Source organism: Prunus mume, linkage group LG3, assembly GCF_029339155.1.
Source record: "Prunus mume cultivar Tortuosa linkage group LG3, ASM2933915v1, whole genome shotgun sequence".
In the NCBI taxonomy this organism is placed as follows: Eukaryota; Viridiplantae; Streptophyta; class Magnoliopsida; order Rosales; family Rosaceae; genus Prunus; species Prunus mume.
This window is the reverse complement of record NC_142700.1, coordinates 7,749,197-7,774,791: the sequence shown is the minus strand read 5'-3', so window position 1 is coordinate 7,774,791 and position 25,595 is coordinate 7,749,197. Positions and strand designations below refer to the sequence as shown.

Sequence of the window (25,595 nt, the reverse complement as noted above, 5' to 3'; positions counted from 1 at the left end):
ACTCGAACTAGTCTAGCCAAGTCATCGAATCGGTCAGATATTGGGCCAGCTTAGAGGCCCTAAAATAAAGAACTTCCCTCAAAACCCTAAAAGTGATCCTTTGTAGCCTGTATACTCATCGGATTCGGATCCTCTGCTCTGATTTTCTTTGCCATTATCTGTTTTATTTTTATTCTTCATACGCCACCTCATTAAAATTTAATATAAGGGATTTAAAAGTTGACACATCAACCTAAAAACAAATTTTCAATTTACTCTCAATTAAAAAAGAAAAGAAAACCCTAACACCCCACTAACGGGATAGTTAACGTCAATCATGACTTTTATACAGTAGTAAGCGAAGTATCCCATTTTAAGGGAGGGGATGACACTTGGACTCACATGGATACGATAGTTACTAGTACGAGATTATCATATCATAAAGGCCAGTTTTCGATCGGCTTATGATGCCGTCTCCAACCTTATGCCGTGAAGCTAGTTATTAGTTAATTTATTATTATTTCACAGGCCCGCTTGCTACTTTTGAAACCTTCTAAAATTCTAAATTAGACATGACCATGTTGAACCATATATACAAGGAAAAAGATTCTAAATCACACGTGACCATATTGAACCGTATATACAAGGAAAAACAATCACAATTTCATCTGTTTTGCTGGAAAGGGGGAATATTCCAATGCCGTAACTGAGGAGGACAGCTCACCAATTCTCATGCCTGGGCATGGCTTCCAAGCAACATTCTGGATTTGATTCTAGAAAAGTATCCTAATCTCTGACTATATCCGATTTAGTGCAGTTTGCAAGCATTGGCAATCAGTCGCTTTACATCGCAAGAAGCAGCGCCTCAAATCATGTCACAAGCAGATTCCTATGTTCATCATTCCCACCATAGACAGTAGCGAAAGGCGTGGCTTGTGTAGTGTCACACAAGGTAAGACTTGTAGCTTTTGAGTTGAATGTGTATTACAGTAAGAGATTTTGTGGTTCTTCCCATGGTTGGTTGGCCTGCGTGGATGAGAATCTGGTAGTAACCCTCTTAAACCCTTTCACCAGGTGTACCATTTGCCTTCCACCAGTCCCCAAATCCACTTGTAGATCGACGGTAGCTTATAGATGTGATTACTACATTAATAAAGTTGTATTGTCTGCAGACCCTTCTTTTCTTCCTAATGACTATGAAGTATTGGTCATCTATGATGGCTATGGGAAACAAGTAGCCCGTTTTAAGTCAGGGGATGATGCTTGGACTAGCATAGATTAAGTGATTGGATTCGATGATGTAATTAATTATAAAGGCCAGTTTCTAGGTGTTAGTTTGGGTGGTAGTGTTTTTTCGATGAATGTTAGCAGGGATCAAACTACTAAACCCCATGTAAGCTTACTTGTGCCAATGGCTCCAGGCACTGACAATAAAACGTACCTTGTGCAATCATCCCAGGGAGATATTTTGCTGGTTAGGAAGTTCAAACGAGTAAATTATTGTAAGCGCTTTATGAAGTCTCTCAACTTCAAGTTTTTCAAGTTTGAAAGGTTAAAGTTTGAATGAGTAAATGGTTCTCTGAGCTTCAAGGTTTTCAAGCTGTTCTGTGCTCATGGGGAGAGACCCCAATGGGTTGAGATTGAAAGTGTTGGAAATGAAGCTTTGTTTTTGGGTACCAATCAATCCATGTGTGTCTCTGCGTTGGACTTTCAGGGTTGTCAGACAAATTCCATATACTTCACTGATGATTGTGTAGATGTAGAATGCCATAAACATAAAGGGCCTCATGACATGGGTGTCTTCAACTTGGAAAACAGACACATGGGAACGCATTACTGCTTGGATCGTTCGCAGAAGCACATGCCACCAGCAATTTGGATTTTGCCCTCTATGGTGTGAAAAGATGGTTCCAGTTTTTTTCTTCACCTCTTCCATATATATTATAGAATAGAATAACTTCAAGCTTCCAACTCTGTATGACCCTTGAAGATGATAATAAAACACAGCAATGTGTTCTTACACGGCAACACATTTTAGGGGAAGAACTGACATAAATTATAATGAACAGCTCTTGAGTCTGCAGGGAGAGAAGTTAGAAAATTTTGAGATGGATAATGGAAGTATAATGTGAATTGAAATACAAGAGGACGCAAAGTTTATATGGCAGTAGTCTAATTTTCACCAAGTCATTATATTTAAATATGGACGATTATATATATAATTTTAGTCAGCAAAGGTGACTCAACTTATATATATATATATATATATATATACATATATCTGTTGGAAAACCATACTCACCAAATATAATAATAAAGAAAGAAAGCAAATATCATGAAATTGGCTGGGTTGCTGCTAAACTTGGATGCGGAGATACTTTAAATGCAAAACTGTTAGCTGTGGGGTTCTTTATTTTGGTTTACCACATTTACAGAGAAAAAAAATCTTCTGACAGTGTTGCAAACTATGATTCTTTTTGGGATTTTTGACGTTTGATATATCGCTTTCTGAGATAGCATAGTGCCACTTTGCTAATGAATTTACTATGTTGCATGCCAGGCTGCCAGCTTATTGGTTTTGGAGCCAATTCCAATTTAATTTGATCATATGTTGAGCCATACAAGGAAAAAGAAAAATCATAATTTTCATCGGTTTTGCTAGAAGGGGAATATTCCACAGGAAAACAGGAGGGCAATTCAACAATGTTAGCTTCTGGTTCCTCATAAATTGTCAATGAAACCGAACGCAAAGCAGGCTTAAAAAAAAAAAAGAAAAAAAAAAGGCTATGTCCTATACTATGGGAGAGGCAATATCATCAGCTGTAGTTTCAGGCTGGGCATGGCTCCCGAGCGACCTTTTGTATCTGATAGTAGAGAAGTTGATACCAATCACTGACTCCATCCGGTTTGGTGCAGTTTGCAAGCATTGGCAATCAGTAGCTTGTCATCAGAAGCAGCAGCGCCTCAAATCATGTCACAAGCAGCTTCCTATGCTGATGGTTCCCAGTAAAGACAACCGCCATGAAAGACGTGGCTTGTATAGTATCACACAAGGAAAGACTTGCGGCTTTGAGTTGCATGTGCCATACAATAAGAGGCTCTGCGGTTCTTCCCATGGTTGGTTGGCTTATGTGAATGAAAATTTGGAAGTAACCCTTTTAAACCCTTTCACCAAAAGTACCATTTGCCTTCCACCATTCAAGGAAGTCCCTCAATCCATACACAAACAGGCTTATAGATGTGCACACTGAAGGAAGTTGAGGTTCCACCCCAAAACCAATTGGCCATGAGGGGAGTAGCCCAACTCCTTATAAACCCAGGCTAGGTCCCTTAACATTTCAATGTGGGACAAACACTCTCAACACGCCCCCGCACGTGTGGCGAACTTTCAAGCCTAACACGTGGACAACACATATTGGGTGATGTGGGAGTACGTGTGGCCGTTGGGCCCAACACGTGAAGCCTTGCTCTGATACCATGAAGGAAGTTGAGGTTCCACCCCAAAACCAATTGGCAATGAGGGGAGTAACCCAACTCCTTATAAACCCAGGCTAGGTCCCTTAACATTTCAATGTGGGACAAACACTCTCAACACGCCCCCGCACGTGTGGCGAACTTTCAAGCCTAACACGTGGACAACACATATTAGGTGACGTGGGAGCACGTGTGGCCGTTGGGCCCAACACGTGAAGCCTTGCTCTGATACCATGAAGGAAGTTGAGGTTCCACCCCAAAACCAATTGGCCATGAGGGGAGTAGCCCAACTCCTTATAAACCCAGGCTAGGTCCCTTAACATTTCAATGTGGGACAAACACTCTCAACACACACTACATTAAGAAGATTGTATTGTCTGCAGACCCTTCTTTGTTTCCAAATGATTACGAAGCTGTGGCACTTTTCGATCGCAATGGAACCAGAGTATCTCATATTAAGTCAGGGGATCATGGTTGGACTCACATAGATCAAACGGTCAGATTCTTTTATGGTCTGAATCAAGTGATCGGATTTGATGATGTGATCTATTACAGAGGCCAGTTTCTTGCTGCTAGTAGGGAGGGTGGGGTTTTTGCGATAAACGTTAGCAAGGATCCAACTTATAAACCTCATGTAAGCATAGTTGTACCAATGGTTCAAGGTATTGATGACCAAGCATATCTTGTGGAATCGTCTAGGGGAGATCTATTGCTGGTTAGGAAGTTCCAAAGTTTGAATTATGTTGAGTGTTTTACTGATACTTTGAGCTTCAAGGTTTTCAAGCTGTACTCTGATTGTGGGGATAAAATCAGAAGCGAACGGATTGAGGAGATTGATAGTATTGGAAACGATGCTTTTTTCTTGGGTGGCAATAATCACTCCATGTGTGTCTCAGCTTTAGACTTTCCGGGTTGTCATCCGAATTCCATATACTTCTGCATTGATAATTGGGTGGGTGATGCTTGTGATGAAGTTCAAGAGCCTCTTGGCATGGCAGTCTTCAATTTGGACAACAGAAAATTTGGAACAAATTACAACTGCTCAAGTCCTTCACAGAAGTACATGCCACCATCAATTTGGATTTTGCCCACCATGGTGTGAAAATATGGTTCCACCTGTTCTTTGTTACCTGTTCCATATGGTAGAATAATTTCAAGCTATGTTTTCATTTTATTTGTGATTCTAAACCTTCACACGTTTGTTCCCTGCGGAAACAAATATGTTAACCTAAAAAATGTATTCACATTGAAAATATTGACTTAAACAATATTGTATCTCCCATGAATCAAATCATAACGTGTAAAGATTTAATCCTTGACAAGGAATCTTATATCATGAAGTGCCTTCAAGGAATCATAACGCGTAATCATTGGCTGCATGCTTGACAGAGGTTTGATTTAAAGGTAGGAAATTCATGGCCATCAGTGGGGATTGGCCTAACCAGCATCATGTTTATTACCCTCCAATATAGCCTCACATTTTCACCTGCAAGCCTCATGGAGTCTCACCTACAATTTTACAATTAGGAGTCCCATGGAGTTAACCATATCCTGTAGCAAGATGCTAATGTTGATTTAGAAATGAACATTTTCCATCCTGTCCAACTATATATAAGAAACTAGAGAACTGATTCAAAAATTTTTACGCGTATTTTTACAACAATGTTCTAGAGCATTGATTTAAGCAACTATTATGAAAAAAAAAATTCATACTACAAAAATTATCAAAGCTCTAGAGCAGGACCAAAATACAATGGAACGTATCTACATTCGAATATTTTAAAATTATAGCCGCGCGGCTATACTTTCTAAACACATTCGAATATCTTAACATTATAGCCGAGCGGCTATACTCTTGAAATATATTCCAAACGAACACGAAGCTTGAACACGCAGAGGACGGAGGTTGCAGTCGAAGTTTTGCTTCTCTATCAACACAAGCTTCGATTTGTTTTCTTCGGTTTCGGCTGCTTCGTCCTCCGGGTTCGGCACTGAAAAAAGACCCAACCCGCCTAGGAGGCCCGCCCAGCCGCCTAGCGCCCGCCTAGCCGCAGAGGACGGAGGTTGCAGTCGAAGTTTCGCTTCTCTATCAACTCAAGCTTCGATTTGTTTTCTTCGGTTTCGGCTTCTTCGTCCTCCGGGTTCAGCACCGAAAAAAGACCCAACCCGCCTAGGAGGCTCGCCCAGCCGCCTAGCCGCCTAGCGCCCGCCTAGCCGCCCAGCCGCCCCGCCTAGGCCGATTTTTTAAAGTCTAAAGCACAAGATGCCGAGGATAGACTCGAAACGGTTGCCTCTCAGGCTCAAAAGGTCATGCACTGATGTACTCAATCAGCTCACTAAGCCACAGCAGGCACCCACTTCCTCCATCCCTGGTATCCAAGTTTGCAAAAGCCGTGCAGGAGCAGTTCTTCATGCACAACATCTCACATTCCTTGAGTAAGTTCCATACTTCTATTAAACCCAGATACATCATTTGCAGAAGATCCATCATTTGCAGTATGTTTTGTTCACTCTTAAGGTTTGTTTCCCGTTTCAGCTTAAAATCTTCAGCTTTCAAGTATATGCTAAATTGAGAGCAAATATATAATATTTGGTTGCATTTGTATGTCACAGAGAGACTCATTGGCTACTGATGAGAGGCTTCATGCTCTAGAAGAAGAGGGTCACATCTTTTTCAATTTATTTTTTGCAATTTTCAATTCAATGAAAAAGTAGCAGAAAGGGTTTGTTGGATTTGAGAAATGGGCTTTGCAATGCTTTTTAGGTACGGCTTCTGTGGGCTGCATCAAGAAAGTACAACTTCGATCTTCATGTTTTAGAGTCTAAAGCCCAAGATGCCGAGGATGGACTCGACACGGTTGCCTCTCAGGCTCAAAAGGTCATGCACTGATGTACTCAATCCATCTTTGGTCTATGGCTATGAGTGTGTGATGTTGTTAGTGTGGTGTTCATTTTGCCATTGGCTTCTTTCTCTTTGCTTTCAGATGGCTGACATTGTTACAGAACAATGGATTCAAATTCAGCGACTTGAGCAGGCTCTTCATATTACACAAGTATGTTTTTTCTGCTTGAAACTGGCTTCAGGTTCTTTATTTGCTAAATTCATAAGTTTTGCTGATTCACTAATATTTGTAGTTTCTTCTTGGTTGGACTGCTTTTCATTCTTTGGATATTGCATTTCTGTTATAGATTTTGACAATTGATCATGCCCTCTTGTTTGCTGAGAGAAAAAAATAAGAAGAAAGATTTGTCTCCTCCTCCTGTTGCATAGGAACCCAAAACCAACCCACCAAAGAACAGAAAAAAAGAAAAAGAAATATTACACCACCTCAAGTGAAAAATCTAATTCATTTAAGCTTTTATATTTGTTCTTGTATCAGCATCTGTGTTTCTGTTGTGTGAACTCCAAACTCCAAAGAAAAAAATTAAAAAAAATTAGAGGGTGCATTTGCTAATGCATGGGTTGGGAATCTCTTAATTATATTGAACTTTTCAAACTGACTTCAAAAGCACAAGATTAACATACCAACATGAAATATTGTTTATTGAGCCTCCATTAGTGTAAAAGGACTGTGACTTCATTAGCTGAAAATACTTTAGAAGAAGGATAGACCTCGAGTTCATTGACATCCCTTTCACTACAAAAACCAGGATTTTAAGGTTGAGGCAATAACCCTTCAATTTTGATAATTGGGTGGGTGATGCTTGTCATCAGAAGCAGCAGTGCCTCAAATCATGTCACAAGCAGCTTCCTATGCTGATGGTTCCCAGTAAAGACAACTGCCACGAAAGACGTGGCTTGTATAGTATCACACAAGGAAAGACTTGCAGCTTTGAGTTGCATGTGCCATACAATAAGAGGCTCTGCGGTTCTTCCCATGGTTGGTTGGCTTGTGTGAATAAAAATTTGGAAGTAACCCTTTTAAACCCTTTCACCAAAAGTACCATTTGCCTTCCACCATTCAAGGAAGTCCCTCAATCCATACACAAACAGGCTTATAGATGTGCACACTACATTAAGAAGGTTGTATGGTCTGCAGACCCTTCTTTGTTTCCAAATGATTACGAAGCTGTGGCACTTTTCGATCGCAATGGAACCAGAGTATCTCATATGAAGTCAGGGGATCATGGCTGGACTCACATAGATCAAACGGTCAGATTCTTTTATGGTCTGAATCAAGTGATCGGATTTGATTATGTGATCTATTACAGAGGCCATTTTCTTGCTGCTAGTAGGGAGGGTGGGGTTTTTGCGATAAACGTTAGCAAGGATCCAACTTATAAAACTCATGTAAGCATAGTTGCACCAATGGTTCAAGGTATTGATGACCAAGCATATCTTGTGGAATCGTCTAGGGGAGATCTATTGCTGGTTAGGAAGTTCCAAAGTTTGAATTATGTTGAGTGTTTTACTGATACTTTGAGCTTCAAGGTTTTCAAGCTGTACTCTGATTGTGGGGATAAAATCAGAAGCGAACGGATTGAGGAGATTGATAGTATTGGAAACGATGCTTTTTTCTTGGGTGGCAATAATCACTCCTTGTGTGTCTCAGCTTTAGACTTTCCGGGTTGTCATCCGAATTCCATATACTTCTGCATTGATAATTGGGTGGGTGATGCTTGTGATGAAGTTCAAGAGCCTCTTGGCATGGCAGCCTTCAATTTGGACAACAGAAAATTTGGAACAAATTACAACTGCACAAGTCCTTCACAGAAGTACATGCCACCATCAATTTGGATTTTGCCCACCATGGTGTGAAAAGATGGTTCCACCTGTTCTTTGTTACCTGTTCCATATGGTAGAATAATTTCAAGCTATGTTTTCATTTTATTTGTGATTCTAACCCTTCACACGTTTGTTCCCTGTGGAAACAAATATGTTAACCTTAAAAATGTACACATTGAAAATTGACTTAAACAATATTGTATCTCCCATGAATCAAATCATAACGTGTAAAGATTTAGTCCTTGACAAGGAATCTTATATCATGAAGTGCCTTCAAGGAATCATAACGCGTAATCATTGGCTGCATGCTTGACAGAGGTTTGATTTAAAGGTAGGAAATTCATGGCCATCAGTGGGGATTGGCCTAACCAGCATCATGTTTATTACCCTCCAATATAGCCTCACATTTTCACCTGCAAGCCTCATGGAGTCTCACCTACAATTTTACAATTAGGAGTCTAATGGAGTTAACCATATCCTGTAGCAAGATGCTAATGTTGATTTAGAAATGAACATTTTCCATGCTGTCCAACTATATATAAGAAACTAGAGAACTGATTCAAAAAATTTTACGTGTATTTTTACAACAATGTTCTAGAGCATTGATTTAAGCAACTATTATGAAATTTTTTTTTCATACTACAAAAATTATCAAAGCTCTAGAGCAGGACCAAAATACAATGGAACGTATCTACATGATGACTTGGTTGGGTTGGGGAGAAACTTGGTGACAAAAAATTGCACCAGACCAGGCATTAACTAACATTGTCATTCCCACATTTGACATAAAGTAGCTCCAGCCATGAGGTTGCCCCTCTTACTTTGAATTTAACCCATCATATCACTTCTTTGGCTTAATCAACGGGTCTCTGACCGGAGATCCAACCTAACCCAAGAACTGAACTGTCCAACCACCCAACGTTCGAAAGTCCCGAGTATGACTGTGTTCCTTGATTTTCGAGATGTTGGGTGGATTGCAATAGTTGCAACTAAATCCTCCCTAACTCTGATCAGTTCTAACCGTCGGATCGTTTCCAAACTGAAGTATGTAGATCTAGGTGCTCTTAGAAACCTATAGGAATTCGCGGATCGTGAATTGGAGCCCCGGATGTTCCGATTCAATAATTTGAAGTTTGGGAATTCGCGATAACCGTACGATTGGAAGCGATTCCCAAACCTGTAACCGGACCTTAGGATATTCCATTGGACGTACACGCACCAGGAACTTGGGGATTTAAGTAATTCCTTTCATGAATTTCTAATTTTGAAGTGCGTTATTTTAATCAAGAGTTCGTATATCGAAATAGGTACTTCGGTCGATCATTCGCAGCAGGCAGGACCCTCTCGGGGCCGGGCAGCTTGGGATTATTTGTGAGTGGACTTTGTTTTCAAGCATTTGCATGGTTTTATTGATAAAAGATTTGTGCATATGTTTTTAAATGGTAAATGTGATTTATTAAGTATTTGGTTGATGGATTTGGATATTCTTATACGTATTGGCAATATATTATGGGTATGGATATATTTGAGTATTATGAATATGTTTATGTGGATTTTGGGATGTCTATCTATATTGCCTATGTATAGAGTATGGGGAGTTGATGTTGTGAGGTTGTGGAAAGATACGAGTTCGAGGGATGGTTGTGAGATGTATGAGTATGTTAGGTGAGTACCATTCCCTGGTTACTAGGCTTCCCACACACGTCGTTGGCGTGCCGGTGGGGTGGGAAGGCCATGAGATTGTGGGTCTCACACATGTCGTGGCAGTGCGGTGTGTGAGACAGTTCCCATACGTGTCGCTTGGCAGTGCCGGCATATGGGAAGAGTATGTATATTGCTTAGTATTATCACACATGTTGTTGGCAGTGCCGGTGGGGTGATGATACTGTCTGCGCGCATAGGACTTGTTATGAGATTTGTGAGCTACACGTGTCGTTGGCAGTGCCGGCGTGTGAGCTATGGAGTTCCGTCCCCGGTTGGACTACTCATCCCTGGATGCGGGTTAGTGCTCGAAATCCTGCACCAGCCAAACAATCCCAAGTTGGATTGTTTCCTCGGTACATTAGTATGGAGAGAAGTATATATTATATTATAGTTATAGTTATATATATATATATATATATATATAAGTGTTTACGGGTTGATGAGAGTTGCATATCTTTGGGAATGGACTTGTGATTTGAGATTTGGAGATTTATTGGATTTTGGGATAATGTGTTTTGAGTTTTTGGTTTCTGAATTGTGAAACTGCATGCTAGAGCACTATTTTTACATGGTGGGGTTATTATGTTGATTTAAAATGCAAACTTTATTTTTGTCAACTCATATATTTCTGTTTTGCGCCCCCTAGGCAGTAGTTGCTTTTGGAAGCGTTCGAGCAGGTTGCGAGCTCCAAACATTTCATCCGTAGATAGGACTTGTGTAAATTCCTTCTACTCAACTATTTGTTATAAACAAATCCTGTTAGATGCTCTGTTATCGCCCATGTTAGGTTGTTACTTGAGGCTGGAGGCCACTTTATTTGGATTGTTGTATGTTAAAAGCATGCTGGCAGTTGAGATTTATTTTATGTAAATTATGCAGGTTAATTATTGTTGGGTTTGAGCATTTTACAGGGGCGACTCTCCTCAAAATTTTGGTATGAGGAGATGATGGGGTTTCACTTTTCTTCTTTACTTCTCCGTGTGATAAATTATGTAACCTCACATTTTCCATTGGAACATCTATATTGAGCTTTCATTTTGTTCTTATTTGGGAATTGAGATGGCATCATGGTAAGCATGTCATGAATGCATCTACAAACAACTTATCATCATGTATATATCGTGTTACTTAAACTATAGAAATCAAAAAATAACCCTAAAGGAATTCACCAGAAAATAAAAATAAAAACCTATAAATTTTATTAATAATATAATAAAATATATTACAAATATAACTCCATAAATTCGCTTAAATAAAAAATAAAGAAACCCTAAACTCGTAAAAAACCATAGATTCTAGGATAATATCCTTTGATTACCAAGAAAATAATTAAAATCTTGCTTAAGTAATAATAGGAAAATAATATCCTACTTATTCTCAAAATATAATATAAATCTTCCTAAGAAATTAATCAAGCAATCCGAAAACTTCCAACGATACACATGCCCGTGATTTGTCATACATCATATTATAATGTAAATAGAAAATATTAGAAAATCCTATCCCCTCTAGTTTACACTATTTTTTGTAATTTTTTTATTATCAAAAAAAGACCTTTCTTATATGGTTTAGGGTTCATTGGGAACCTGTAGCTTTGGATCAGAAGAAGCAGCACCTCAAATCTTGTCACACCCAGTTTCCTGTGCTGATTATCACTGGCGGAAATTACAAAGTAAAAGATTATAATGTACCATAATTGATATAAAATATTACCATAATAGATATATATTAAACAATATTTATTTGTTATTTGTTACTTATTAGTGGTTGCTATGCAAAATCCATTTAATGTTGTGTTTTCTGAGGCCCAATCCCTCTCCCTATTACAAAATTGTACATTTAAAGAGTATAGCCGATAAGCTATATTTTCTAACTACATTCGAATATTTTAAAAGTATAGCCACTCGGCTATACGCTTGAAATGTTAATACATTCGAATATTTTAAGGGTATAGCCGGGCGGCTATACTTTTTAAATATATTCGACACCAACACGAAGCTTGCACTCGCAGAGGACGGAGGTTGCAGTCGAAGTTTCGCTTCTCTATCAACTCAAGCTTCGATCTGTTTTCTTCGGCTTCGGCTGCTTCGTCCTCCGGGTTCGGCACCGAAAAAGACCTAACCCGCCTATGAGGCCCGCCCAGCCGCCTACAGCCCGCCTAGCCGCCTAGCCGCCCGCCCAGGCCCATTTTTTAGAGTCTAAAGCACAAGATGCCGAGGATAGACTCGAAACGGTTGCCTCTCAGGCACACAAGGTCATGCACTGATGTACTCAATCCATCTTTGGTCTATGGCTATGAATGTGTGATGTTGTTAGTGTGGTGCTCATTTTGCCATTGGCTTCTTTCTCTTTGCTTTCAGATGGCTGACATTGTTACAGAACAATGGATTCAAATTCAGCGGCTTGAGCAGGCTCTTCATATTACACAAGTAAGTTTTTTCTGCTTGAAACTGGCTTCAGGTTCTCTATTTGCTAAATTCATAAGTTTTGCTGATTCACTGATATTTGCTAGTTTCTTCTTGGTTGGACTGCTTTTCATTCTTTGGATATTGCATTTCTGTTATAGATTTTGACAATTGATCATGCCCTCTTGTTTGCTGAGAGAAAAAAATAAGAAGAAAGATTTGTCTCCTCCTCCTGTTGCATAGGAACCCAAAACCAACCCACCAAAGAACAGAAAAAAAGAAAAAGAAATATTACACCACCTCAAGTGAAAAATCTAATTCATTTAAGCTTTTATATTTGTTCTTGTATCAGCATCTGTGTTTCTGTTGTGTGAACTCCACCTCAACTCCAAAGAAAAAAATAAAAAAAAATTAGAGGGTGCATTTGCTAACGCATGGGTTGGGAATCTCTTAATTATATTGAACTTTTCAAACTGACTTCCCTTTCACTATAAAAACCAGGCTTTTAAGGTTGAGGCAATGACCCTTCAATTTTGAAGCATAGCAAAGATTATTCAGCAAACATTTCCAATTTTGAAGGATTCAAAAGATGACAAATATTTTAATCTGATCTCTTAAAAATTTGTGTCTAACAATGGCTAATATGCCGTTAGAGAAACAGATAGAGGTGTGCATATCACTGTGCTGGTTGTAACATTTGGCTAATATGTACTTACTAGGAACTATGAATATGTCTGTTTTCTAACTGTCCAGCATTCAGTCCCATATAGCATGGCTGGTCTAACAGCTGTTCTATAAACTTAGCTTTCAATTCTAGCAAAATAGGATGATCACACTATATATGCTTAACAAAACCTTCCATTTTACCTGTCGTGCTTTGATTCTGTGTGCCACATAATCTCCATTCTCCCCTTGTATATATGGATGATTGAGTACATGCTAGATAGTGAAAGTTTTTGCTTTTTGATATACTCTTAGTGCTGCAATTGGTTGCTCTTATGTCTTCGTCAGAACCAAAGGCTCCTCGTGGTTAGCAGAATTCAAAGGAATATGGTTCCAGTCCAGTGACGATCTAGTAGATGCAACTTTGCCTGCTACTGAAGTCAAATCATCAGAACTGAGTATAAGGAATGGTACAAATAATCTTCACTATTATTATCAACAGGGCCTTCTACATCATGATCCTCTTTCTTTGTTTTAATGGAAGTATGTAACTTAAATTTGTGTTTCTTATAAAAAGAAAAATTATAAATTGCTCTTATTGTAGAGTTCATGCAATAGAATTGGGTTAGTAAAAGTGTTGAGACAGACTTGTTGTATCTACTCAGCTTTTTATGTTCAAAATATATATTTTGGATGTGTTATTAAAAGTGTGAAGATAGCATTTTATTCCTATAGTAAATGGATGCTATATGTGCAATGCTTATGATTTCTTATCTCAGTTATAGGAGAAACAAAGACTTCCATAGCTTCTGGAAATGAGCATATTGGGGAGAAGCAATTAACGGATGTCTTCTTGTAAGAAGATGGAGTCCAAAATAGTAAAGGAGCCACGCACAGTTCAACAATGAGGCGCCCATCTCCTATTTCCAGTCCAGGCAAGGGATATGACTTACAAATTATTATTTTATTTATTTTGAAACTGCAGAATTGGTTATACTTTAAGTCTTCTTTTAAGTTTAATAAAATTGGTAATATATTTAGGTGTTATTTTTGGGTGTCCAATTCTTTCCTAACAAGTTAAAGAGTATATATCTTCGCAACATTGAAATTGTAGCACAGTTGTGACTGTGCCTTGTCATTTATTGAACCTACCTTCCTTCCTTTATGTGGTAACACTTGTGCTGTTGAACATAATCATGCAGATAGTGAAGAAAGAGGTCTCGTGAATATTTTTGCTAGTCTCAGTCTAAAGCCTTCGAATCTTCCTGCTTGAGATGCTCCTTGGAAGTGGGTAACTTCTCCTTTTAAGATGTTACATATGTGTATTCTATCCTGATTTCAACAACTCATGTTGTGATTTGAATTAGAGTTAATATATTGTTTGGTATTAGAAGTTGATCATAAAAATGTTGCTTGAGAATATGTGTGGGTTTTTTTTTTTGAAAATTTGAATCTTCCAGTGGGATCGCCTTTGCATCCTATGTTGATGTTCTGAATGCACTGTTTTGTCATGGCTGCTGTTTTACATATTTACATATATCAAGTTAATTAAGTGCTCTCAAAAGCTTGATGTTTCTTTCTTTAGGGGAGGCTTCATCCTTGATGCAGCCACACCTGGAGAATTCATTGGAGTGCAGTTGTGCTTGAGTCTGACTCAGCGACCGCGATACACCTGCTTAACTAAAATGTGGAAGACCTTCATCCTCTTGCTGCTATGTTGTGGGGATGCCAAGACTATATAAACAAAAACTGGGCTTGTTCTATTCATCATGTGTATCGGGAGTTCAACTTGGTAGCGGATAAACTAGTTGAATTGGGTTCATGTCTTGAGTTGGGCTTCTCAACCTTCCATGACCCTCCTGACAGTATTAGGTCATTTCTTAGTGAATATTTACTTAGAGTCTGTAGGCATCGAGCCATTGTTTAATTTCTTCGTTGGGCGTTAGCTTCGTTTCTTCACCAAATTTTTTTTTTGAAGAAATAGCTCTAGTCCAATGGACTAAAGGGGTATTTCAGCCCCAAACCTTAAAATGATATTACAAATTTGTATATTTAAACAGTATAGCCGGGCGGCTATACTCGCAAAATATATTAGAATATTTTAAACGTATATCCGGTTGGCTATACTTTCTAAATACATTCGAATATTTTAAACTTATAGCCATTCGGCTATACGCTTGAAATGTTAATATATTTGAATATTTTAAGGGTATAGCCGTTCGGCTATACTGTTTAAATATATGCAAAACGAACACGAAGCTTGCACTCGCAGAGGACGGTGGTTGCAGTCGAAGTTTCGCTTCTCTATCAACTCAAGCTTTGATTTGTTTTCTTCGGTTTCGGCTGCTTCTTCCTTTGGGTTCGCACGAAAAAGACCCAACCCGCTAGGAGTCACCCGCCTAGCGCCCGCCTAGCCAGAGGACGGAGGTTGCAATCAAGTTTCGCTTCTCTATCAACTCTGTAAAGTGAAATATGAAGAATATTTTCTCTATTGAATGAATGATCAAACAGGACAATACAAGGAATATAAAGATACACGAGTAGCTATTATAAGTAACTAACTAATCTAGGCTAGAAATCTGGTATGACCCACAGAACGTGGTGTGCACTACAAGTAAATACATAATTACAGAAGTTAAGGGATTTCTTTCCTAACACTCCCCCTCAAGTTGGAGAATGAATGTTGTGAAGTCCCAACTTGCTGCTCATTAACTGGAAGTTATTTCTTCCCAATGCCTTCGTAAAAATATCAGCTAGTTGAGCACGTGAAGGAACATGTGAAGTAGAAATTATGCCAGCTAGTAATTTTTCACGAACTATGTGACAATCAATCTCAATATGCTTTGTTCGTTCATGAAACACAGGGTTCGCGGCAATGTATAATGCAGCCTGATTGTCGCAGTGTAATGGTGCAGGCTCATCTTGTGACACCTGCAAATCTTGTAGAATATAACGCAACCAAGTTAATTCCAAACAAGTTGTAGCCATAGCGCGATATTCGGCCTCTGCAGATGATCGTGACACATTAGTTTGTTTCTTGGATTTCCATGAGACTAGAGAGTCACCCAGAAAAATACAGATCCTGTGATGCATCACCGTGGTAGGACATCCCGCCCAATCGAGTCACAAAAAGCTTTCAACTTAAGATTACTGGAAGAAGGGAAGAGCAAACCTTGGCCAGGTGTGCCTTTAACAAATCTCAAAATTCGGAGTGCAGCATCTAAGTGTGGTTTTCTTGGCTGATGCATAAACTGCTCAAAGTCTGCACTGAAATATACCAAGTCCGCCTGGTTACTGTAAGATAGATTAATTTCCCAACTAGTCTCCTGTATCTAGTCGGATCATTAAGCAAATCACCTTCTGTAGGTGAGAGTTTCAAATTCTGCTCCATAGGAAAGGTTTCAGGTCGTGCTCCCAATAGACCTGCGTCTTGCAATATATCCAAGGCATATTTCCGTTGAGACATAAAGATGCCTTTTCGAGAACGTGACACTTCAATGCCCAAAAAATATTTCAGATTACCAAGATCCTTGATTCGGAATTGACGCAAGAGAGAATCTTTGAGAAGTTGGATTTCTTGTGCATCATTCCCTGTAACAAGTATGTCATCGACATAAATCAATACGCCAACAAATGATGTACCTTTTACTTTGGTGAAAAGTGAATAATCTGCCTTGGATTGTTGAAAACCTGCGTTCTGAATAGCAATGGAAAATTTAGAGAACCAATTGCGAGAAGCTTGTTTGAGGCCATATAGTGACTTGTTGAACCGACATACCAAGTTCTCCCCCTGTCGGCGAAGACCGGGAGGAGGAACCATATAAACCTCTTCATCAAGATCGCCATGAAGGAAGGCGTTTTGGACATCCAACTGATGGAGAAACCAATTGCGAGAAGCGGCAATGGCAAGTAAGCAGCGGAGAGTAGTGAGTTTGGCAGTGGGAGAAAAGGTTTCCAAATAATCCACACCTTCAACTTGAGTATAACCTTTGGCAACGAGACGCGCTTTGTAGCGTTCAATGGTGCTATCGGAGTGATATTTAATACGATAAACCCATTTGCAACCGATGGGTTTGTAACCAATAGGAAGGGGCACAAGGGACCAAGTATTGTTGAGGGCAAGGGCATCCAACTCAGCTTGCATGGCGGCACACCATTGAGGATCTGAAACAGCTTGATCATAGGTGGCAGGTTCAATGTGACCTGAAATGTGAGCTAAAAAGGAACAATGGGATGGGGAAAAATTAGAGTAAGAAAGAAAGTTAGAAAGAGGATATTTTGTACCTGTAGGAATTGACGTCGGTTCAGAAGATTGGCCGGGAGAAACAATAGCATGAGAGAGATGGTAGTCATGATGCCACGCAGGTGCATGTTTGGTGCGAGTAGAGATACGAAGAGGAGCAGTGGTGGTGTCGGGTTGGGGAGAGGAACCTAGTTCAAGTGGGGTGGGAGCTGGGTCAGAGGTAGTGGAAGATGGGGGTCTACAGGGGCAAAGTCGAAAGAAGTAGGAGATGGTGGGTCCACAGGTGCAGAGGGAGCCGGTTGGTTGCAGGCTTGGGGGTTATGTGGCATTGGTGGTGGCTCGGCAGGCCCAGAGGAAGGAGGAAAGTCAGTTTGGGGTAGTGGCAGGACAGAGGAAGGAGTAGGAGAATGAGTTTGATAAGGAAAAATATGTTCAAAGAAGTGGACGTCCCGACTGACAAGAAATTTTTTGTGATCCATATCATAAAGTTTGTAACCTTTTTGACCTGTGGGATACCCGAGAAAGACACAACGATGAGTACGAGAATCAAATTTATGAGATGGATGGACAACAGTAGCATAGCTAAGACAACCAAAAACACGAAGGTGAGTTAGGGTAGGTAAACGATTATAGAGAAGTTCAAAAGGACTTTTATTGGATAATAAAGGAGTTGGTAAACGGTTTATAATGTAGACAGCGGTAAGAACACATTCACCCCAAAAATGTAATGGGATATTGGATTGAAAACGAAGAGCACGGGCGATATTTAAAATGTGGCGGTGTTTGCGTTCTACCACCCCGTTTTGTTGTGGAGTATAAACGCAAGAGCGTTGAAACTCAATGCCATGGGAGAGAAATAAAGGTTGCATGGAAAGAAATTCAGAACCATTGTCAGAACGGATTGTTTTAATGGAGAGATTAAATTGAGTTTGAACAAAAGCAATGAAATTTTTGAGAAGATATTGAGTGTCAGGTTTGTGATTCATTAAAAAAAGCCAAGTGCATCTACTAAAATCATCCACAATAGTTAGAAAAAAACGAGCACCGCAATGAGATTTAATGCGGTGCGGCCCCCAAATATCACAATGTAATAATTGAAAAGGAAACTTGGAAGTAATATTACTTGAAGGGAAAGGAATCCGAGTCTGTTTGGCCATAGGACAGACATCACAAGTATTGTCAAAAGGAACAGAAATAAAAGGAAACAATTTATGGAGGAGTTGGAGACGGGCAGGTGATGGGTGGCCAAGCCGTTGATGCCAAAGATGAGAAGACGGTGGGATGTGACAAGAAATTGGTGATGGTGAGAGCGGTGACATGTAGTATAGACCACCACTTTGTTTACCCCAACCAATCATCTTCCCCGTAGCCAAGTCCTGCAAGACACAAAAATCAGGAAATAAGATGATGCAACAACGCAATGATTTAGTAATTTTACTGGCAGACAGAAGATTCAAATTGAAAGATGGAACATGAAGAACATCTGTGAGAGTAATGTCCTTATTAAAAAGAATTGTGCCTGTGGAATCAATGGGTACATATGAGCCGGTAGGTAAATTAACGGAGGGTACATGTGAGGGATTCTTGTCAACAAAACAAGAGGAGTCAGATGTAATGTGATTTGTAGCTCCACTATCAAGAATCCAAGGATGAGAAAAAATGGAATTAATGGAAGGGAGAGAAGGATTAAACAGACCTGCCGCATTAGCAAAAGCAGTGGAGTTGTCGGATGATGAAGGGGTGGAAAATTTTACCATAGCAGCTGTAAGTTGTTTGCACTGTTCAGCAGTGAGCCCAGAGAGAACAGATTCCAAATTGGAGGTCGACTGGATTGGTGGCAAGGTGTGACCCATTGCCATTGGACCGCTTGGACTAGTGGAAGGGAGCTGACTGGCCTGTTGCACTGAAGAGGAATTGGCGTCCACTTGATGGGCTGTTGGTGTTTGTCGCGTACTAGAATTACCACCATAGTTGCGCCCAGAGATACGGTTGCTGCTAGAGTTACCGCCATCGAAGAAGCGCGTTTGTCACCACGATGAAGTTTGTGCCCAGGTGGGTACCCGTGCAACTTGTGACAGGTTTCAACAGTATGGTAGTCGCGATCACAGTAACTACAATGGAGAGGATTGCCGTTGGCGTCGTGTCCACGAGATCGATTTTGAGAAAAATTATTACTTTTGGTATTTCGGACGGCTGCAGCAATGGAGAAGTGTTCAGTTGTGGATGAGCCAATTTCCCTTTGTTTCTCTTCTTGAGTAATCAAAGAATATGCTTTGCGGACACTTGGGAGAGGATTCATAAGTAGAATTTGACCACGCACTGTGTTATAAGAATCATTGAGACCCATTAAAAACTGCATGATGTGATCTCGATCTTTCTGTTCATTATATGTTTTCATACCACCGCAAGAACAAGTAGGAGAAAGATTATAAGAAGCAAGCTCGTCCCATAAAGCCTTGAGTTTGGTGTAATATAAGGATACCGACATGGTTCCTTGAGTGTGAGAAACAATCATCTTTTGGATCTGAAAAATTCTTGGAGCGTTGCCTTGGGAAAATCTGTCTTCAAAATCTTGCCAAATTTCTCTTGCGGTTGCTGCGTAAACCACGCTATCTTCCAAGTTGGAGTCAACTGAATTTAATAGCCAAGAAAGAACCATCTTGTCACAACGGTCCCAAAGAGTGTAATCATCGGACTTCTTGGTAGATGATGGTCGTTCGATGGAGCCGTCAACAAATCCAATCTTGTTCTTGGCAGTGAGGGCAATAACCATTGAACGCTGCCAGGTTGCATAATTGTCACCATTAAGCTTGGAAACTAACAGAAGGCCTGGGTGATCAGAAGAATGAATAAAAAGAGGGCTGGAAGACTCCATAACCGAAGTTTCGTCGGCGGAGGAACTTTCTTTCTCACCCATGAAAATAAATCAAGAGTCACCAGGATGGTGCTCTGATACCATGTAAAGTGAAATATGGAGAATATTTTCTCTATTGAATGAATGATCAAACAGGACAATACAAGGAATATAAAGATACACGAGTAGCTATTATAAGTAACTAACTAATCTAGGCTAGAAATCTGGTATGACCCACAGAACGTGGTGTGCACTACAAGTAAATACATAATTACAGAAGTTAAGGGATTTCTTTCCTAACAAACTCAAGCTTCGATTTGGTTTCTTCGGTTTCGGCTGCTTTGTCCTCCGGGTTCGGCACCGAAAAAAGACCCAACCCGCCTAGGAGGCCCACCCAGCCGCCTAGCGCCCGCCTAGCCGCCTAGCGCCCGCCTAGGCCAATTTTTTAGAGTCTAAAGCACAAGATGTCGAGGATAGACTCGAAATGGTTGCCTCTCAGGCTCACAAGGTCATTCACTGATGTACTCAATCCATCTTTGGTCTATGGCTATGAATGTGTGATGTTGTTAGTGCGGTGTTCATTTTGCCATTGGCTTCTTTCTCTTTGCTTTCAGATGGCTGACATTGTTACAGAACAATGGATTCAAATTCAGTGGCTTGAGCGGGCTCTTCATATTACACAAGTAAGTTTTTTCTGCTTGAAACTGGCTTCAGGTTCTCTATTTGCTAAATTCATAAGTTTTGCTGATTCACTAATATTTGCTAGTTTCTTCTTGGTTGGACCGCTTTTCATTCTTTGGATATTTCATTTCTGTTATAGATTTTGACATTTGATCATGCCCTCTTGTTTGCTGAGAGGAAAAAAAAAAAAAAAAGAAGAAGAAGAAAGATTTGTCTCCTCCTCCTGTTGAATAGGAACCCAAAACAAACCCACCAAAGAACAGAAAAAAAAAATCTAATTCATTTAAGCTTTTATATTTGTTCTTGTATCAACATCTGTGTTTCTGTTATGTGAACTCCACCTCAACTCCAAAGAAAACAAATAAAAAATATTAGAGGGTACATTTGCTAACGCATGGGTTGGGAATCTCTTAATTATATTGAACTTTTCAAACTGACTTCAAAAGCACCAGATTAACGTACCAATTTTCAAATTGACTTCAAAAGCACCAGGTTATCATACCAACATGAAATATCGTTTATCGAGTCTCCATTAGTGTAAAAGGACTGTGACTTCATTAGCTGAAAATGCTTTAGAAGAAGGATAGACCTCGAGTTCGTTGACATCCCTTTCACTATAATAACCAGGCTTTTAAGGTTGAGGCAATGACCCTTCAATTTTGAAGCATAGTAAAGATTATTCAGCAAACATTTCCAATTTTGAAGTATTCAAAATATGACAAATATTTTAATCTGATCTCTTAACAATTTGTGTCTAAGAATGGCTAATATGCCGTTAGAGAAACAGAGATAGAGGTGTGCATATCACTGTGCTGGTTGTAACATTTGGCTAATATGTACCTACAGGAACTATGAACATGTCTGTTTTCTAACCGTCCAGCATTCAGTCCCATATAGCATGGCTGGTCTAACAGATGTTCTATAAACTTAGCTTTCAATTCTAGCAAAATAGGATGATCACATATATGCTTAACAAAACCCTCCATTTTACCTAATGTGCTTTGATTCTATGAGCCACATCATCTCCATTCTCCCCTTGTATATATGGATGATTGAGTACATGCTAGATTGTGAAAGTTTTTGCTTTTTGATATACTCTTAGTGGTGCAATTGGTTGCTCTTATGTCTTCGTCAGAACCAAAGGCTCCTCGTGGTTAGTAGAATTCAAAGGAATATGGTTCCAGTCCAGTGACCATGTAGTAGATGCAACTTTGCTTGCTACTGAAGTCAAATCATCAGAACTGAGTATAAGGAATGGTACAAATAATCTTCACTATTATTATCAACAGTGTCTTCTGCATCACGATCCTCTTTCTTTGTTTTAACTTTTAATGGAAGTTTGTAACTTAAATTTGTGTTTCTTATGAAAAGAAAAATTATAAATTGCTCTTATTGTAGAGTTCATGCAATAGAATTGGGTTAGTAAAAGTGTTGAGACAGACTTGTTGTATCTACTCAGCTTTTTTTGTTCAAAATATTTTGGATGTGTGAAGATAGCATTTTATTCCTATGGTAAATGGATGCTATATGTGCAATGCTTATGATTTCTTATCTCAGTTATAGGAGAAACAAAGACTTCTGTAGCTTCTGGAAGTAATTAACGGATGTCTTCTTATAAGAAGATGGAGTCCAAAATAGTAAAGGAGCCATCACCTATTTCCAGTCCAGGCAAGGGATATGACTTACAATGTATTATTTTATTTATTTTGGAACTGCAGAATTGGTTATACTTTAAGTCTTCTTTTAAGTTTAATAAAATTGGTAATATATTTAGGTGTTATTTTTGGGTGTCCAATTCTTTCCTAACAAGTTAAGAGTATATGTCTTCGCAACATTGAAATTGTAGCTCAGTTGTGATTGTGGTTGGTAATTTTGTTGCCTTGTCATTTATTGAACCTACCTTCCTTCGTTTATGTGGTAACGCTTGTGCTGTTGAACATAATCATGCAGATAGTGAAGAAAGAGATCTCGTGAATATTTTTGCTAGTCTCAGTCTAAAGCCTTGAAATCTTCCTGCTCGAGATGCTCCTTGGAATTGGGTAACTTCTCCTTTTAAGATGTTACATATGTGTATTCTATCATGATTTCAACAACTCATGTTGTGATTTGAATTAGAGTTCATATATTGTTTGGTATTAGAAGTTGATCAGAAAAATGTTGCTTGAGAATATGTGTGGTTTTGTTTTTCTTTCAACTTAAATCTTCCAGTGGGATCGCTTTTGCATCCTATGTTGATGTTCTGAATGCACTGTTTTGTCATGGCTGCTGTTTTACATATTTACATATATCAAGTTAATTAGGTGCTCTCAAAAGCTTCATTGATGTTTCTTTCTTTAGGGGAGGCTTCATCCTTGATGCAGCCTCACCTGGAGAATTCATTGGTGGGTTAAAGACTACCATGTAATGCCAGGAACCAAGCCAAACAAAAAAAAATTAGAAACTCAGAGAGAAAGAGAGGGGAAATTGACTCTTTCCAACTAACAGGAACAAGACATTTTCATTAAAGTGGTTGCAACATAGTAAGCATATATCACAAAAGAACCAATATACATACATATAGTATACTTGATTTGCTTATGAACTTAGTTCTTGATTGACTAGTTTGTAGTGGTTACATGTCCTCAGAATACAAAATTGATGGGTTCTACTCTAAAATCCGATGTCTATAGTTTTGGTGGGTGGATGCTAGAGATAGTGAGTGGGAAGAGAAACATAGGATTTACTCATTGCCTTTTTTTTGTTTCTTCTTTTAAGTAAGCACAATGATTTTGAACTTTTGATAAATTCTTTTAGTCATGGATGCTATACACAGAAGGCTGGTCCATTGAAGTGCTTGATGCATCAATACGGGACTCAGGTGATCCACATGAAGTTGTGAGATTATTTCATGCATGTAGGTCTTTTATGTGTGCAGCGTAACTCGGGAGATAGGCTGAGCATGTCAGTTACAGTCAAAGGGATCTCAATGAACTCGAAGTCGGTCATTCTTTTAAAGCATTTTCAACAAATGAACGCAAGTGCTTCAAATTTGAGGCAAAGATTCATGAAGTTCCAAATTGCGTGAGGAAGGATCTCCTGAAATGCCACTGCAATGTGCACGTGTTATAAGGTATAAAATTACAGTCACTTCAATCATATACACTTAGCCAGTTAGTGATAGGGGAAACCAGTCTAGAATTTTCAGATTCTTTAGAGAGCATGTGTTTTTTGTCGTTTTTAACCATTGTGTGATATTTATTATGTGTAGTACGAAATGGCTATTTCGACTTTAAAGACAATTTTGAATCTCTATGTGATACTGTGGATTGTGGTAAAGACTTCTGTTTGCTTTGAAAGCTATTTAGAGGCTCAGGTGATCCACATGAAGTTGTGAGATTATTTCATGCATGTAGGTCTTTTATGTGTGCAGCATAACCCAGGAGATAGCCCGAGCATGCCATTTACAGTTCTAATGCTAAGTGGTGAAGGGTCATTGCCTCAAGCTCAAAAACCTTGTTCTTATAGTGAAAGGGATCTCAATGAATTCGAAGTCGGTCCTTCTTTTAAAGCATTTTCAACAAAAGAAGGCAGGTGCTTCAGATTTGGGGCAAAGACTCATGAAGTTCCCAAATTGTGTGAGGAAGGATCTCCTAAAATGCCACTGCAATGTGCACGTGTTATAGGGTATGCAATTACAAGTACTTCAATCATACTCACTTACTCAGTTAGTGATAGGAGAAACCAGTCTAGAATTTTCAAATTCTTTAGAGAGCATGTGTTTTGTGTCGTTTTTGACCATTGTGTGATGCTGTTCTGAGCAACATGTTTCCTCATGTTTTAACTCTGCTGTGATATTTATTAATTTTGTGGCCTACTTCCATTAGTTTATACTTTATAGTTATTAATTTGCTAGTTTCAACATATCCAAAGCAAATATTGAAAAGATAGCAATTTCACAGTAAATCAAGTTCAATTTTTTCTTCTTCTTTCTTCTATTTTTTATTATTTTATTATTTTAGATTTTATAATTTCGTGGCAATCCATTTAGTAAAACTATTGATTCCAGCACAGGCCAAAGCCAAAATCCACATTTAAATGTGCCGGGCTCATGCAGTGCTGTCTTGTTTTATTTGACATCTCTAGTCCAAACCGTGATTGTGCACATAAGCAAGCAAAGCATGCCCATCATTATCACCACCACGGTATTGCAGTCACATGCCACTATGATTTGATTTTTAAGGAGGGAGAGGGAGCAAGAGGTGTAAGTCCATTTAAATTTGTGTCTTTAAGGTATTTGTGCCGTGCTAGGCTGACCTATTTAATTTACCGGGCCTTGTCGTGCTGACTCATTTAGAAAAGTAAAATTCAATAAAGTTTTCCCAATCTTTTAATAGCCAATTTGATGTAGCTTCATGTCCTCCTAAGTAGCATTTCTCCACATATCTAAAGCTATGGTAGCCCTTCATGCATTAGCATTTTCTCGTTGCTGCTCTTGGGTTTGAATAATAGGTTCCAAATTCTCTTCTTCATTAACTGGTAATACTGAAGATGAAGAAGATTCCTCTACTGGTTCAATTGGAAATTCATCATAACAACACTCTTTGCGAAGAAAGTTGTGTAGTGCTACACATGCTAACACAAGCTCTGCTTGTGTCTTAAAATGGAAATGGAGGCGCTGACTTAAAAATTGTGAACCGTGATTTAAAAATGCCAAATATCCTCTCAATCACATTCCTCAATGATGCATGGCGAAGATTGAACAATTCATTTTCATTTTGAGGGTCATTACCATGACCTGCAAAATCTTGGAGATGATATTTCACACCTCAAAATGGAGCTAAAAATTGGCGCCGATTAGGAAATCCACAATCCACTAGGAAATATTTA

At 39.1% G+C, this 25,595-nt stretch overlaps 2 protein-coding genes, 2 long non-coding RNA genes and 1 pseudogene across 15 annotated transcripts; all 5 read left to right on the top strand.

Annotated features, from left to right (window-relative positions):
• Positions 1 to 551: 551 nt before the first annotated feature.
• Positions 552 to 1,945, top strand: LOC148918613 (F-box protein At2g26160-like; annotated as a pseudogene).
• An 832-nt stretch (positions 1,946 to 2,777) lies between these two features.
• Positions 2,778 to 4,555, top strand: LOC103325472 (F-box protein At2g26160-like). The gene is made up of 2 exons (XM_089048170.1): positions 2,778 to 3,218; positions 3,800 to 4,555. Exons 1-2 carry the CDS (start codon positions 2,778 to 2,780, stop codon positions 4,553 to 4,555), a joined length of 1,197 nt encoding a protein of 398 aa, XP_088904296.1.
• A 782-nt stretch (positions 4,556 to 5,337) lies between these two features.
• Positions 5,338 to 13,881, top strand: LOC107880781 (uncharacterized). 7 transcript variants are annotated; one of them, XM_089049252.1, is made up of 5 exons: positions 5,338 to 5,889; positions 6,218 to 6,331; positions 12,244 to 12,312; positions 13,300 to 13,421; positions 13,731 to 13,881. In XM_089049252.1, exons 2-5 carry the CDS (start codon positions 6,288 to 6,290, stop codon positions 13,808 to 13,810), a joined length of 315 nt encoding a protein of 104 aa, XP_088905378.1. In that variant the 5' UTR covers positions 5,338 to 5,889; positions 6,218 to 6,287; the 3' UTR covers positions 13,811 to 13,881. The 7 variants fall into 7 exon arrangements, 2 of the variants coding, with proteins under 2 accessions (XP_088905378.1, XP_088905377.1); XR_016125595.1 differs by lacking the exons at positions 12,244 to 12,312; positions 13,300 to 13,421; positions 13,731 to 13,881 and adding exons at positions 6,438 to 9,550; positions 10,530 to 10,929; XR_016125594.1 differs by lacking the exons at positions 12,244 to 12,312; positions 13,300 to 13,421; positions 13,731 to 13,881 and adding exons at positions 6,438 to 9,550; positions 10,530 to 10,929 and having other exon boundaries at positions 6,067 to 6,331.
• A 204-nt stretch (positions 13,882 to 14,085) lies between these two features.
• LOC148918612 (uncharacterized) lies at positions 14,086 to 15,061 on the top strand. The gene is made up of 2 exons (XR_016125603.1): positions 14,086 to 14,238; positions 14,537 to 15,061. It is a non-coding gene; the product is annotated as an uncharacterized LOC148918612 (long non-coding RNA).
• A 5,375-nt stretch (positions 15,062 to 20,436) lies between these two features.
• Positions 20,437 to 25,161, top strand: LOC148918611 (uncharacterized). 6 transcript variants are annotated; one of them, XR_016125601.1, is made up of 8 exons: positions 20,437 to 20,556; positions 20,663 to 20,731; positions 21,865 to 21,986; positions 22,287 to 22,397; positions 22,680 to 22,768; positions 23,644 to 23,838; positions 23,977 to 24,392; positions 24,780 to 25,161. It is a non-coding gene; the product is annotated as an uncharacterized LOC148918611 (long non-coding RNA). The 6 variants fall into 6 exon arrangements; XR_016125597.1 differs by lacking the exon at positions 24,780 to 25,161 and having other exon boundaries at positions 24,139 to 24,598; XR_016125600.1 differs by lacking the exon at positions 24,780 to 25,161 and having other exon boundaries at positions 24,122 to 24,598.
• Positions 25,162 to 25,595: the final 434 nt, after the last annotated feature.

Coding starts and splice junctions, on each gene's coding strand:
- LOC103325472 (XM_089048170.1), top strand. CDS start 2,778: ATGGGAGAGGCAATATCATCAGCTGTAGTTTCAGGCTGGGCATGGCTC. Junction 3,219..3,799: donor TACACAAACAGGCTTATAGA/TGTGCACACTGA, acceptor ACAAACACTCTC/AACACACACTACATTAAGAA.
- LOC107880781 (XM_089049252.1), top strand. CDS start 6,288: ATGCCGAGGATGGACTCGACACGGTTGCCTCTCAGGCTCAAAAG. Junction 6,332..12,243: donor TTGCCTCTCAGGCTCAAAAG/GTCATGCACTGA, acceptor CTTTGCTTTCAG/ATGGCTGACATTGTTACAGA. Junction 12,313..13,299: donor AGGCTCTTCATATTACACAA/GTAAGTTTTTTC, acceptor TGTCTTCGTCAG/AACCAAAGGCTCCTCGTGGT.